The sequence below is a fragment of the Lemur catta genome, chromosome 10 (assembly GCF_020740605.2).
Source record: "Lemur catta isolate mLemCat1 chromosome 10, mLemCat1.pri, whole genome shotgun sequence".
Lineage (NCBI taxonomy): Eukaryota > Metazoa > Chordata > Mammalia > Primates > Lemuridae > Lemur > Lemur catta.
In genome coordinates, this window is record NC_059137.1 from 30242464 (window position 1) to 30258447 (window position 15984).

Consider the following 15984-nt stretch of genomic DNA (forward strand, 5'->3'; position numbering starts at 1 on the left):
GATAAAAATGTTTCTTTTCTTCCTCAAGGTGGAAGACATTGATATGGATGATCCTGACCTTGTGTAGACCTAGGCCAATGTGTGTGTTTGTGTCTTAGTTTTTAACAAAATTGTTTAAAAAGTAAACAAATAAATAATAGAAGAAAGCTTATAGAATAAGGATATAAAGAAAGAAAATATTTTGTATAGCTGTACAATGTGTGTTTTACACTAAATGTTCTTTCAAAAGAGTAAAAATGTTAATAAAAATTAAGTTTATAAAGTAATAAAGTCACAGTAAGCCAAGGTTAATTTATTGTTAAAGGAGAAACACTGTGTACAGTGTTTATGAAGCCTACAGTAGTGTACAGTAATGTCCTAGGCCTTCACACTCACTCACCACTCACTCACCGACTCACCCACAGCCACTTCCAGTCCTGCAAGCTCCATCACAGTAAGTGCCCTATACAGGTGTGCCATTTTTTTATCCTTTTTACCATATTATTACTGTACCTTTTCTATATTCAAATATGATTAAATACACAAGTACTTACCATTGTGTTACAATTGCCTACAGTATTCAATACAGTAACATGCTATACAGGTTTATAGCCTAGGAGCAATAAACTATACCATATAACCTAGGTATGTAGCAGGTTCTACCCTCTAGGTTTGTGAAAATATACTCTCTGATGTTGGCACAATGATGAAATCACCTATCAAAGCATTTCTTAGAAGGTATCCCCATTGTTAGGAGATGCATGACTATAGTAAGGACCTCTCAAGGTTTCTGCTTTCTTTGTGGTTCTAAGCCCCCTGGACTGACTTAGGAAACAAAATAATGGTCTTTGGAGATTCTTCCCATTGTAAAGCCCAAAACCTTTTAGTGTAATATGCAAGAGTCTCAAAGAAAATAATGCAAATGGACGCTAAATAATGCTTACAAAACGAATATATTGGACAGAAAATAATTTCCAGGGTCCATAAAGTAAATCACATGTAAATCCAGAAAATTCGTTTTATTGATTTGGTTCTGTTTTGCATTAAATATATTACTAATTAATATTTCTATGCTCACAAGACATGACGTGATTGTATATGCTTGCCATAATAGAGAAGAAAAGCTAGTAAATTCATAAATCAGTAGTGCTCTTCCTATCTCTCTTATAAAGGGCAGCTATCTGTGGCTTAAGCACTACAGAGAGATGTTAGAGTGTGCAAGTTTTAGCTGAGCCTGAATCTTTGCTTTAAAATTTAGGAGACAAGGCCGGGCCCAGTGGCTCACACCTGTAATCCTAGCACTCTGGGAGGCCGAGGCAGGCAGATTGTTTGAGCTCAGGAGTTCAAGACCAGCCTGAGCAAGAGCAAGACCCTGTCTCTACTAAAAAAATAGAAAGAAATTAGCTGGACAACTAAAAATATATATATAAAAAATTAGCCATGCATGGTGGCACATGCCTGTAGTCCCAGCTACTCGGGTGGCTGAGGCAGGAGGATTGCTTGAGCCCAGGAGTTTGAGGTTACTGTGAGCTAGGCTGTTGCCACAGCACTCTAGCCCAGGCAACAGAGTGAGACTCTGTCTCAAAAAAAATAAATAAATAAATAAAATAAAATTTAGGAGATAAAATTAAACATAAGTATATACTTATACATATTAAAATTTAGTCATATTTTCTAAAGATTATATTGAAGACAGACCATTTCAATTAAATTATTAACCTTTGCAAAAGAAAAAGAAATGCCTCTAATTCACTTCTACACCTTAATTTATGATATTCAATAAACTGTACAGGAGTTTGAAATAAGTGAGTTTTAAGTTCCCTTCCAAACCAAATGACAAAATCTTAAGGCACTAATTGGCTTCTGGTGGATTGTTCAAACTTAACATGTCTACCCTATCTGATTATATTAGGCTTGAGTGGATATGGGAATGATTTGACAAGTGAGTTCACTACAGGGCCAGATGCAACTCAAACCTTAAATTTGAAAACTAGCCATCCCGGCTTTTATTCATTTCATATTTCATGACAATGCTCACACAGACCTTCCTGAAAGAACACAGACCTGTTTATTCAGGATTCATTGCCCTGGGCCTGAGGTCACCAGAGCTGCTTTAAGAGCCTTTGAGTTTGATCACTAATTCATAAGAAAATACTGCCTCTGTGACCAAAGACCTTAAAAAGTAAATTCAACATTTCCGATGCCTTCTTACTTTCAACCAGGATTTGAAAGGTACAAAGAATTAATTATACTAATACATTGCTCGCAATGCAAGTGAAATAAAATGTCATTGCAGCAAAGTTTAATCATCATTAGTAGATCACAGTTTTGAAATAAGATGTTAAAATGGAAATGCACTGAGATACTGCTTAATGGCATACTAATACTATTTCTAGTGTTGAACCGGTCAATGTCAGGTAGCAAGCAATGAATGTAAATCAAGAAAAAATTTTGAATTCTCAAATGAAATAAGAAGCCCTTATACAATTAAGCAGATTTAATAATTATGAAATTAATCTAGAACGATAAATCAATATATATAAAAGGTATATTACATCAAAATTAGTTTAACCATGGTTTAAACATACAAAGCATGTCCTTATATCAATTTAAAAAATGGCTTAAGAGAAAAAGTTTATGTCAACTGTGGTATCAGTTCTAGAGGATCTTTAAAATAGAAATAATCAGCATTTAGCTCAGTTTTCATTCTTAATGCACTAAAGCAAATTAGCATGTGACATAAGCCATCTCTTTATAATGGTTTCAGGCTGTATTGACATAAAGTAACCAAATTTCTGTAGGAAATTTAACGTGCATGCTAGACAGTTTAATTATCTGGTGCATATTTCAATAGTTCCCATTATAAGAAAATATGCTCAAGTTTGTCACCAAAGATGTCTATAACAATAGTCTGAATATTTGATAAATTTTAATTATCTTGTAAATTATCCGCCTGATGTTCTTTCAAATGTTACTGAATTTAACCAAAACCTAGGTGTTAGAATAGGAACTAAAATCAATCCTAAAGCAACATCTTTATTCCAAAAGTTGTTAAAATTTACTAAATAATCTTGCTGTTTGTAATATAAACATGAAAAGGTTAGCATAGAATTTGAAAATTATATCCCATAGCAGAAATGCCTCTTTTACCCCTCTCTTACCCCTAACTAGGTTACTGATTCCACCATCCCTACAGTCCAGGAAATAGATATGTAAATGTATTATGCCTTCTGCTTTCATAGTGCTCTCCACTTCATCAAGCACTTCCACATACATAATATCATGTGGTCCCCACATTGCCCTGAAGTAGTTGGTTGACCATTTTATTCTTCTGTCATAGTTGAAAAAATGGAAATCGTAAGTTCCCCAGAAGAGTCCTGATCTCAAAACCAGTCTTTGCCCTCCGCAATGCTGCTAAAGCTGATCCATTTTGTCTATAGGATGGTCCTTGATGTATTTTACTCTTAATTGAGACAAAACTGTAACATGCTAGTTATGTTCTCTCTTTAGCTCAAAACATATTAAAAGGGACTACAAAGGATTAATGAAGGTAAGCACGCTGACATAGCAAAAAGGGATAGTAGATACCTAACACTGGCACGAAAGAGAGAAAATTCATTTTCTAAAGAGGCTCAAAAGCTCCAGCATTGCCACAAGCTCAGCTCCACTTTTGCACCCAACACAGACACCAGCCGTGTCTGTAACTCCTGAGCACATTGTGGTGTTGACAACCAGGCACAATGACTGGTGTTGACATCAGAATACTGTGAGTCATCGGGAAAAGATCAATTATGCCAGCACAAGGAAGTATGCTAATTATTATTAACAATAGTTATAATAAGGCTAATATATCCCAAGCACTTACTGTATTTCAGGTACGTAGGGAGCTTCCCTGATTGTCAGACTCTACTACCTTCTTCCAGCCTCCTCCTCTCTTCCCACTCATCTATAGTCCTTGACCTCCATGTACAGACTTGGTCTTGCCCCAGGAACCAGGGCTAGTCCAGGCAGGAGCCAGGAGATCCATGAAGATATTTGCCTCATAATCTAAAATTCAAAATCCAAATCACCATTCCTTTTAGCCTAACTGTGGCTTTGGGCCCTATTTCTCTTCTACTACTCCCTTATTCCTAATCTCTTGCTCAAGCTGTGTCATCATGCTGATAATACTACCCTCTACGTTTTAAAATCCTGAAGAAAAAGATATATTGATCATTTTCACCACTGTAGCCTCAGCAATCAGTACCCAGTGCCTGGCACAAAATAGGTGCTAAAGTGTTGATTAAAAACCTGAATGCAGCACCACTCTAGCCCTTGTGTGTAACCTTCCTAATCTCACCAGCACAGTCACCATCATTGTAAACTTCTACTTGCTGGGCAGGTACTATGTGCTGATGCTTTGGATACATTACAGTGTTTAATCCTCACAAACTCTGTAAGGTAGGTAGTATCATTTTCATTGCACAGAAGTGGAAAATGAATCTCTGTGAGGCTAATGGATTTTCACAAAGTCGCACATACACAACTGATAAATGGTAGAGCAACAATTCAAAGGAAAATCTGAGTGACTCCAAATAAAGCCACCCTGTTCTCTCTTCTAGACTTTCCTGGAAATTGAAGTGACCTTCTGAACCCCAGACCAAGACTTTAGACTTTGTTATTTATTAAGAGTCTTTCCTGATGTGCCCACATTTCCAATGACTACCTATCCCTGTATCACCCTTTCCTGTGTTGAGATATTATTCCTAAACTGCCTACTCTCCCCAGTTACCAAATGACTAAATATCTTCTGGAGCCACACCCTCTTGATCAAAGCCCTCCCATCCCCAAGTATACTGGTGGCAGCTGTTAGACCCCACAGGTTGCATTTGGGTGGGGTATAATTTATATGAGTGGGCTGAAAGAATAGGACCCAGAGACTAACAGTCAAAGGCTTTCAGGACTACCAAGGGTCAAAGGCTTTCAGGATTACCAAGGGACAGGTGGGAGAAACAAAGTGTAACCATCTAGAACAAAAGGCAGAGGTAGGGTAGAATATAGAATGAGTGGAGTATCAATAATTAGGTGGAATTAGAATGGAAAAAAATCCATGATCAAGATCCCAGTGCAGGAAGCTTGAGTGATTGCCACAAACCAACCTATTATGCCCTAACATTTCTTTCTATAAATTTGCCTGGGGCTCAGATGGTTTGAGTTGACTCAAAGGGTACAGTATGCAAGCTCCTGCTATTTCTTCTGCCTGAAAATATGCATCTCTGGATCCATGGCCTGGTATATGATGGACCTTCAACACATGTTTTGTTGTATGACTAAATCAGCCAGTTTTCTTTGAATACAGTAGAGTTGTGCATGCCAAAACTTTTTCCTTACTAGGACTGGGCCAGTCTACCAGTGTCTGCTCTATTCCAAGAGGTGGGCCCCATTCTAGATCCACCCACCTCTCAGACTTCCCACACTGCTGCAGTGAAAGTGACCACAGCCAGCATGACCAGCAATATTATGCCAACTGCACCATGCATCAATAGTCCTGCCTTCTGAAGCATTCATTGTATTGTACTACTCTGTTATGTGTTGTACTATATATCAGACACTCAAAAATCCTGAGGGATGTGTCCTAAGATCTTTGTTGACATGCCCATACATAATGGTTGAACACCATTATAGATTATAGTTTCAACCATGAAATTCAGTAGAATCTAAATGAAAAATGTGAGCTTTTCCAAACTTTCTTATTCTACCAAACACAAAACTGATGTCATTAATTATGCAACTATCTTTCTTTTTTAAATTATTGTTAATGAATAGATACAAGTTTTATCATTTCACAAAAGCTGCTACATATAGGAGGATGAGGGAAGACAATAGCTCAGAAGCTATGTGCCCATGTTGGCTCCCCAAAAATGTTGGACCCAGCGGTCCCCAACCTTTCGACAACAGGGACCAGTTTTGTGGAAACCAGGTTTTTCCACAGAAGGAGGGGGTGGTTCGCCACCTCAGCTCCAGCTCAGATCATCAGGCATTGGATGCACAGTTTGCAGTGGGGTTCGGCCTCCTATGAGAGTCTGATGCCACCACGGCTCTGATGGAGGGGCGGGGCTCTGGCAGTGATGGCAGCTATGGGGAGCAGCTGTGGGTCCAGGTGGGTCTTCACACTGCTCACCCCCTGCTGTGCGGCCCCAGTTCCTTGCCAGCCAAGGACGACAGGTGCGGGTCCACAGCCAGAGGGTTGGGGACCGCCATTCTAACCCATGCCTTGAAACATCTTAAAAGTAATTTCATTTCACAGGCCTTTAGGATTACTTGCAAATAACTGAGACTGTAATTATTAAATCTAAAAATGTCAAGGGTCTACTTCACAGGTTGTTATTATCAATTAGAGGGAGCAGTTTAGAGTAGCGGTGAAAAGCACAGCCTTTCAAGTCCGACAAATTGGGTTTTGAGTTCAGGCTCTATTTCTTAGTAGCTGTGCCACCTTGGGAAAATTACTCACTCTTTCTGAGGCTCAGTCTCGTCACCTGTTAGAGGAGACTGATCATTATAGTCACCTCCATGCGGTTGTTGTGAGGATGAAATAAGACAATATGCCTAATGGACTAGGGACACCAGTAGGTATTAGCTTTTCACTTGTATAATTATTATTAAATTACAATTTCTGGGCAGGGATTATGCCTTATGTTTGCCTGTATCCTTAATGCAACCATAAAAACAATTAATTTATTTAAAAGCCTGGGCTTCTAAAGGAATAAGCTTTAATTTTCAGAATAAAAGACTTCTGTATAATGTAGGTCAAATGAGGTGTGAGCTAACGAGAAACAGAAAACCTCCTGCAGCCTCTTTGGCTAAGAGAAGTGATAGCAGCGTAGAAAGCCTGTTCTGAGCCCCTCCACTGTGTTTAGTGATCAGCAGACTGATGAAAGGAAGGGAATTTCATCCCCATTAAAAGCAGTAGAAATATTATGCTTACTTGAGCTTTCCAAGCTGCAGCCTAGCTCATTTGGGTCTGATTGCCCAGGAATGACCTCAGAGAATTTTATTTTTTTCTCTGCTCTTAAAGTAACCTCAGCCCGGTCACCTGTTTTCTTCTGTCACGGAATATCTCAAAGCCCTCTGGCAAGCTCTTTACTGTGGTCAATCCTGTTTTTGAAACCTTTGCTGATCTAGAAAATAGCTCAATCTGTGCTGTCTAGGAGAACAAAGATTGATGAGGAATCTCTAGAAGTTGTCACCAAAAATCCCCTAATTTGTAAAGTGGCACTGGAACTTGTTGCCAAAGAAACGGTCTGTGGGATGGGAGTAGGGGGGACTCTACTGTGAATATTTAATAGTAGCTCCCAAATAAATAGCCTCTCCTGACATGAGATGGAATTTCTGTTTTCCTGCTAAGAAGTTGGTGTAATTGTTATTTTTAAAATATACCTATTGCTGAGACTGTTGTATGAAAATAGACAAGAAAAAGGAAAAAGAACCTCAGCAAAGAAAACTGTATTGCGATCACTTTAGCAAACACTTCTAACACAATGACTAAACTCTATAAGCAAATTGTAACAGCTGCCACGTACTGGGCCCTCACTGTGTGCCAGGCACTTCCCATGCATTATCACATTCTTACATTTAATTCTCATAATGAATCTATAAAGTAGGAGGTGGCATTGTCCTCATTTTGGAGACGAGGAATGTATGACTCAGAGATACTGAATGACTTGTAGAAGGCCATACAGCTCATAAATGATGGAACCAGACTTTAAGCATATGTTGCCCTGACTGCTAAGTCCTAACCACTATACTGCTTCAGCTTACTGAAGAAGACAGAACCCCTCAGCAAGCACAGCCTGGGGCTTAAGTAAAAGCATTGTAGACACTACTGAAAAGGACAATGCAGAATCAAATAGAGGGGATACAGAAGCAGGTAGGTGGTGGCTCCAACCATTCATCTGCAACTGGAAAGATAGTAATACCTGATAAAAGAAGAATGGTCAAATGAGACCACATTTTTAGTTAAATGTGTATGTTTTTATGAATCATTACATCTGTTTACCTATGTAGTGATCAATTGTTTTCAAATACATCTCATTTTTTCCTAAAGCCCCAATCAGAGAGTGCTTGTACAGTACAAATACTTGCATTTGCCTACTCCTACTAATCATAATTACCAAATGAATATTTCCTAGGATGCTCTCCTCCCTCTCCTAGTCTTCCCACACCTTATTGGTTTCATTTACAGTAATTTTTATAATTTATAGTTATATGAAGTGTTTATTTGTCCAGTGGAAATAACTTGCAGAAGACATGGCTCACAGTAGGAGATTAAAATTATTTTTCTAGATTGAATGAGAGTGTTCAGTGAAGAATTCTATTTCCTTATTGACTAGTAGATATTCTTTATATTTTGGGAACATTAACCCTTTGCCTGCCAAACAGCACATATGCTGTTTTTCATGTTCCTTTATTTTTTTATTTATGATAGGTATTCAAAGCTAGAAATAAGGTGTGTTGTGATATTTAGCTTAATCTTTTCATCATTGTAATTTCTTTTTATCATTGTATTTGTTCTATCTTTCAATGATTTAATACCACATTTTTAATTCTAAAATGGTCTGGAATTTATTCTTAATACATGATATAATTAGGAATTTAGCTGTTATCTTCTCAAATCCTAATCTCATATTTTCTTCCATATTTCTTTCTGATTTTTAATGTATATTAATACTTTTGTTCTATTTATTTATTTAGCTTGTTAGTACTTCCCTATTTTAATTATTATTGCTTTATAAAAATTACATTTTCAATGTGATCTAATATTCTCTAAAGCAAAGCCTAGCACTTTTCTTTTTCCAATTTTTTTTACCATTCTTGCCTGATTTTTCTTTATGTGGAACTTTAATATTTTACTAGTTATAAATACACTCTGACCCATAGCAGGTTAACCAATCTTCCCCCACACCACTGAATGATCCTCTGACACTTTGAACCAAATTCCTGGTGATTGATCTCCCTCTCCAGCTCTGCACTTGACTCAGGATTTCACTCCATGAGTGCAAGGCAGCATAGACATCCCCCATCCAGACTTCATGCCCTCTACTTTTGGGAATTTCAGCCTCTAAAGTAATGTAGAAGCAAATTGTGATGAAATAAAACCCAAAAAATCAATATAGTGGAGTAGAATGTCATCTTCAACAGAAATGAAGATTCAATTCAAAGTGTAGGAAAATTACATTTGAAAATCTTCTAAATTACCTATTTGATTTAACATATATCATTTTGTGTATGCAATATGTGTAATATGTACATATTATAGTACATAACATATATAATACACCATATGTTAATATAACAATACACTCATTTAGAGGAATGATAATTGTCAGTATACTTAAATTTATATTTTCTCTCCCTCCACCTTCCTCTTCTGAACCTGTTGATTTTAAAATATATAAACTGAGTGTACTTAAGAGAAGCCAGAAGCTACCTACAGGATATTATCTCCTGGGTTTTGACATCTTTCTCTCTTTTGCCTCTCACATCTTATCTTATCCCTAAATTCTTTTTAATTTAAAAAAATCTCTTCTCATCACCCTCCCTACTATTACCAATACTAGCTTCCAGTTCAAACACTAGCATCTAACCATGACCCTGAAGGGCTTTTCTCCCCTTCCCTGCTGAATGCTTCCCGCAAGTGACCCTTCCAAAGTTCTGTTTTTATCATTACAAGCCTTGTTCAAAAGCTGAATTTGGAAGAACAAAAGACAAATTCTCACTCTATCTGCATGGGAGACAGAGGCTTCCTGCTTCTTGAGTTTTCTGTCACTAGATCTCTGATTTAGGAGACAATGTGGAAATTATTTTTTAAATCTTTATACCTTCTTTTAGGCCATGGGTCTGCTCTTTTGCAAACAGCAAATCATATGTAAGACACATATTTTGATTCTCAATTTGGCTCAATAAGTCTAATTTTTGCCTCAGATTTTAAGAAAAATTGTACCATCAGGCTTGAATTTTAGTGTTAGAAGTCTTTATGTATTTGTGAGTATGCCTTTGTCATTATAAAGGGAGAAACTGGAAGACACTGCATCTAAGGCCACTAGATAAATAATATGTCATTAGATGCTTCTAAACTATTACTTAATAAATATTTGTTTGAAGAATTGTATCTCTTAAGTCTGTGAAAAGATTAACTTCAACATCTGGAATTTCTCAGCAGGCTTGTTTGTAGGGATGAATGTAATTATATGAATTAATCATTGCCCATTGATTGGGGTGAGGGGTCTTCACTTCACTCTCCTGTCTCTCTCACGCCAAATGCATTTGTTTCTCTGTCTGGTGCTAAATGCTCACTATGATTAACTAATTTAACTTCTTATTAAGCAAGGGGAGAACAATCTCATCCCTGCCTCCTAAGCCATACTATTGATTTTGAAATTTGTCCTATGGGTGATTTAGAGGTTATGGTGCAGGAGAATAATATTGTTATATTTGTGTTTTAGAAAGAAAACTGGCAACAGAATAGGGAGCTGAAGCCAAGAAAACAGTTGGGAATAATTTGTTCCTGCCAGCTAAATATAGAGCTTGCCTTCCATAGCTCTTTGCTTCTGGAAGAGGGTTAAGACAGGGGAGGAAATTTAAAAAAAAAGAAAGAAAGAAAAGAAGAAAGCTGAAAGAGAAAGACAGAAAGAACTCTCTGGAGCAATTTATATAAATCAAAAGGAGGAGTGAGGAAGTGAAGCTTCCATTCCTCTCACCTCAAGGTCCTGCCTGGTATCTGAAGCCTAGAAACCAGAAGCTACTACAGAAGACTATCTCCTGGGTTTTGACATCTTTCTCTCTTTTGCTTCTCACATCTTATATTGTCACTAAATTCTTTTTAATTTTACAAGAACTTTTCTCATCATCCTCCCTACTATTACCAACACTGGCTTCCAGTTCAAACACTGAGCATCTAATCATGAACCTGGAGGGCTTTTCTCCCCCTCCCTGTTGAATGCTTCCCATAAATGAGCCTTCCAAAGCTCTGTTTTTATCATTACAAGCTTTGCTCAAAAGCAGAATTTGGAAGAACAAAAGACAAATTCTCAGAATAAATTTTAAGACTCCAACCTGCCTACCACCCAGAGTGCTCTCATTTCCAACCTGCAGTCATAGTTTTCCTCCTGGAAACCTCCTTGGAATCCTCATTTTTTAATTCTACACATATTAAAGTCCTTTAAATCCTTCAAAGAGTTCAAAATTCAGCTCAAATCCTATTTCTTGTTACAAATTTTTTTGATGGGTAAGGACAGTCCACACTTTTTTCATTTAATAATACAAGGGCTTAAAATTTTACCAAGAAAGCCCTCTTCATTTCTCAATGCATATTATTGATTTGAATGTTGGCAAGCTCTCAAAAATAGCCCCATAGTTCCCAATAAAAATATATTGAGTTCAATTCGACCAATATTTATTGTGTACCTAACACATATGAGGCATTGTGCTATAAACATTCTCAAGATACCAGCATTAAATGATAAATATGCCAAATGTCTCCCCTTGGGAGCAACAATTAAAAAATTTATTCATTGGAAGAGTATTTCCACTTCAACTATATTATTAACAATTTGCAACTTTTCAAATAAGAAACTCTTCCTCTGTTGAGTTGGTGAGTTCCATAAGTAGATGAAATTGTGATGGAAGTTACATAAGTGTTAAGTGGCACACATTTCACTTTCCACAGCAAGAATCCAGGCTCAGCAGATACAGAATGTAATCAAGCCTTTAACATTGGACTTTACACTTAATTTTGATATTTAGATTGCTAATTATTCTATATATATTAACAGTGCCTTTCAAGGGGTCAGAAGTTTAGGAAACTGTGATGCAGCCATCTTCCATACCACCCTCATACAAGCACCTGCACTGTGTTAAGATTTCTCTGCTGTTAATTTTTAAAGAAAGCAAAAGGAATTTCTTTTAATTATTTCACCTGAGAGGAAAGTTTAACAAATGAGTTGTTAAAAGCGATACTAAGAAATGGGATGCATAAAGGAAACTGTCTATCAGGAAGTAGACAAACCTGATCAAATGTATGACTGTGTCACCCCTGATACTTACACCAAGAACCATGTGTCTTCTCATACTCTTAGCAAAAATTATTAGGAAATCAACTGTAGGGAATCAATAGCTCCATTAGACAGGAAGCATAGTTTTCCAAAGTATAGAAATTTTATCCCAGAGGTATTTGGATATCACAAAGAAAAATAAAGAGTTAAGCCTTATAAGAAAGGAAGTATGTATCCTACGTTATATATTGTCTTTGGCCAATGCTTTCTAATTCTTCTTTTTCATATCTTTAAATACAGAATCCCCTTCACCTACAACTGAGTTTAGAGAATTCATTAAGTTCTGATGCTGATGTCACTGTCTCAATCCTGACCATGAACAACTGGTACAATTTTAGCTTATTGCTGTGCCAGGAAGACTGGAACATCACTGACTTCCTCCTCCTTACCCAGAACAATTCCAAATTCCACCTTGGGTCTATCATCAACATCACTGCTAACCTCTCCTCCACTGAGGACCTCTTGAGCTTCCTGCAGGTCCAGCTTGAGAGTTTGAAAAACAGCACACCCACAATGGTGATGTTTGGCTGCGACATGGAAAGTATCCGGCGGATTTTCAAAATTACTACCCAGTTTGGGGTAACACCCTCTGAACTTCGTTGGGTGCTGGGAGATTCCCAGAATGTGGAGGAACTAAGGACAGAAGGTCTGCCCTTAGGGCTCATTGCTCATGGAAAAACAACACAGTCTATCTTTGAATACTACGTACAAGATGCTATGGAGCTGGTTGCAAGAGCTGTAGCCACAGCCACCATGATCCAGCCAGAACTTGCTCTCATTCCCAGCACGATGAATTGCATGGAGGTGGAAACTACAAATCTCACTTCAGGACAATATTTATCAAGGTAGGATACAAAGCTTGGGTTATATCCCCATTCATAGGGCTGTGACAGGAAGTAAACTTTATGTATCTATTCCCTTTGCAGAAATCTTAACTCTGAGTAGCTTTAACCTCTAATATTATTTCTTAAAGGATTTCTGGTTATACAAGGCTAGTGTCTCATGGTCTGTTATCTGTAATTTGATCTATAGACTTTTAAGTGCATGGTATAGGCAGAGCACTCAATTATGCTTTTAAAGCTTGACTTAGCCCCTCACTACCTGCTGTGTGCCTGGAAAGTTATTTAAAAGCTCTAAGCTCCATTTTCTAATCAGTAAAATAGGGTAATATTAAATACCTTTATGTAGTATAATAAAGATACCATGAAATTATACACAAAAAGTATCTAATACCATGTTTGGCTCATAATAGATGCACAAAAATATTTCTTTCCTGGCCTACTGCTTTCCGTATCAACAGACTTGAACAAATCTCTCTCAATCTATAGAGAAAAAATAGTCAAGCAAGAAATGAACTTTTCTTTCTCCTCCCAGACCTTGAAGCTAAAAGAGTAGTGGTTAAAGGCATAGACTCTGGAGCAAGACTCTCTGAGCTTGGTGTTCAGCTCTGCCACTTACTACTCATGCAACTTAATCAAGTTACTTAACTTCTCTGAGCCTTAGTTTCCTATGTGTAAAATGGGTATAAGAGTAGATCCTATTACCCATTGAATCATTATAGACAGACAGATAATAGATAGATGGACCAATGGATGGACAGATACAATAGGTGAGTAGAACTAAGAGTTTCACAAGCTTGTTATTATATTTACACATTATGTTTTATTTTCTATATAATTATGTATGTATATTTTAAATTAAATACCTTTCTGCTCCAGTACTTCAGTCTGATTCAGAAGCTAGTATGAAAATGCCCATTTAAAATAAAGAATAACCCATCATATGGAAATGGTTTTCATGATCCTTGGAAAAAAAGAAATACCCTTAAAGGATATTTTATAGGGGCTTAAATTTTCTCCTGAAAAAGGCCCACCTTAGGTCAGAGAGGCCAAGTTAGAGGATTATTGCTATTACAAAGATGAAGCTTTACCTGTAGACTAGGCCCCATTTTTAGTCCTCTTGGAACAATGATGTCTGACTATATTGAGGAAGACAAGGCAACCTCATAGTGTCTTACCTTTAAAAACAAAGACATGGATATTTGATAAAAATTTAGGAGATCCTAAGAATTTTACATTTAACATTTAATTCTACATATATGGATCAAACACCTACTATGTAAAAGGCAACATGCTAAATGCCATACACGTGGACAGAGTTAAAGACCAAGAGCAATCTATAAATTCCTTAAAGAATGTTGTTAATAATCAAATTTCTTTATTAGAAATCTATTAAGAATAAAATGAGATGTTCTATAATCATTTGAACTTTCCATTTTTCCCATATTGTATCTGAATTTTCACAAGATTAAAGTCTAGACATATTTTATTTCACAGCCACTAGCCAGATTTAATCCACTGTTTGTGTGCTACCATGCAACTGAGGCTCAGGGTTTTATCTCAGATAGGAAACAGTCTCCTTCACAACAAACATTTAAGCAAAGCTTTGATTTATAATTTCAAATAGTCATTATTTTGGAAGGACAGTCATAAACAGCAGACAGGAAAAACCACTTATGAAAACTACATTGAGTTATTTAGCATCTTTCTGTCTCATGTAAAATGGAGGGCACAAGAAAAATGATTCTGTTTGGATCCTAAAAATGTTTAGAAACTACAGAGAGGAATATTTGTTGACTTCGGTTGTATGTACTTTAGGGTCTCATTTTATCAAGATCAAACTGATCTTTCTGGCTCCTGAAAATGTAATTTATATTAAAATTATGTGCCTCCTTCCACAAGGGTCCCATGACATTTTGTACATAAAATTATATGGTGGTGCTTAGCCCATTCCATCATCATTATTTGCCAATTTGTCTGACTTTTAAGCTAGAATATAAATTCTATTAAGTGGAAACACTATTATTCAGCCTAGTCCAATGCCTATCATATAGCAAACACTTATTAGATATTTATTGAAATTGACATAGAAAGAAGGAAAAGCAACTTTGTATTATATTTACATCCTCCATCATCTGTTGCTATAGAAGAAAATGGGTGGTTGGTAGATAAATATTATCTAAATTAAAAACATGCTATTTTTTTAAACTTAAACTTACCTAGATACTTACTGGCTGGTTTTTATCTTATCTTCCTTTCCTTCCTCCACCTCTATCTCCTCCTTTTTTTTTTTTTTTTTTTGGTGGGATATTAAAAAGGTAGATAACCTCTGCCCTCATGGCTGTTTATTCCATAAACTTGGAAGGTTGTAAAAGAAGAGTGTGAGGTTTGGAGCCCAGCAGTAATTCACAATAAGGGTCAATGACAATATTTTCGCCCCTATGGCTACATTTGAAATGAACTCAAAGAACTTCAGAAAATATGCCTAGGACTTATTATTATTGTTATTGTCAGGGTCTTGCTCTGTCTACCAGATTGGAGTACAGTGGCAGGATTATAGCTCACTGCAGCCTCGAACTTCTGGGCTCAAGTGCTCCTCCTGCATCAGCCTCCCTAATAGCTGGGACTACAGCTGTGTAACACAATACCTGGCTAATATTTCTTATTTTTTTATAGAGACAATGTCTCCCTATGTTTCCTATGCTGATCTCAAACTCCTGGACTCAAGCTATCCTCCTGCCTTGACCTCCCAAAGTGCTAGAATTACAGGCATGAGCCACTATACCCAGCAAATATGCCTAGGACTTCTGAAACTCCTGAGGGATACAGGCAAAGAGGGAGTTTGAAAGTGTTCAGGAAAGGGTCAAGGGAAGTAGGCAAAGCCCTGGAAGGAGTCTTTATAATGAATAACTGAAAAGCTGCCTTAAGCCATAAAACATCTGTGGATTTTTCATCATCTTTATTTATTTTGTTTAATGCAGTCTTTTAGAAAGTTAGTTATTCTCAGTCCATAAGTCACATCTGCATACAGTAATTTCCTTAATTGTTCCTAAATTTTGTAAGGCTGACCCCACTTC

The 15984-nt window shown here is 36.9% G+C and overlaps 1 protein-coding gene across 1 annotated transcript in view; it reads left to right on the plus strand.

Annotated features, from left to right (window-relative positions):
* The window catches only part of GRIN3A (glutamate ionotropic receptor NMDA type subunit 3A), a 147944-nt gene that overhangs the window by 31116 nt on the left and 100844 nt on the right, over positions 1-15984 (plus strand). Inside the window, exon 2 of the mRNA XM_045562169.1 lies at positions 12309-12913. Within this exon, the coding sequence (XP_045418125.1) occupies positions 12309-12913 (605 nt within the window). The remainder of the gene's footprint in view (positions 1-12308; positions 12914-15984) is intronic.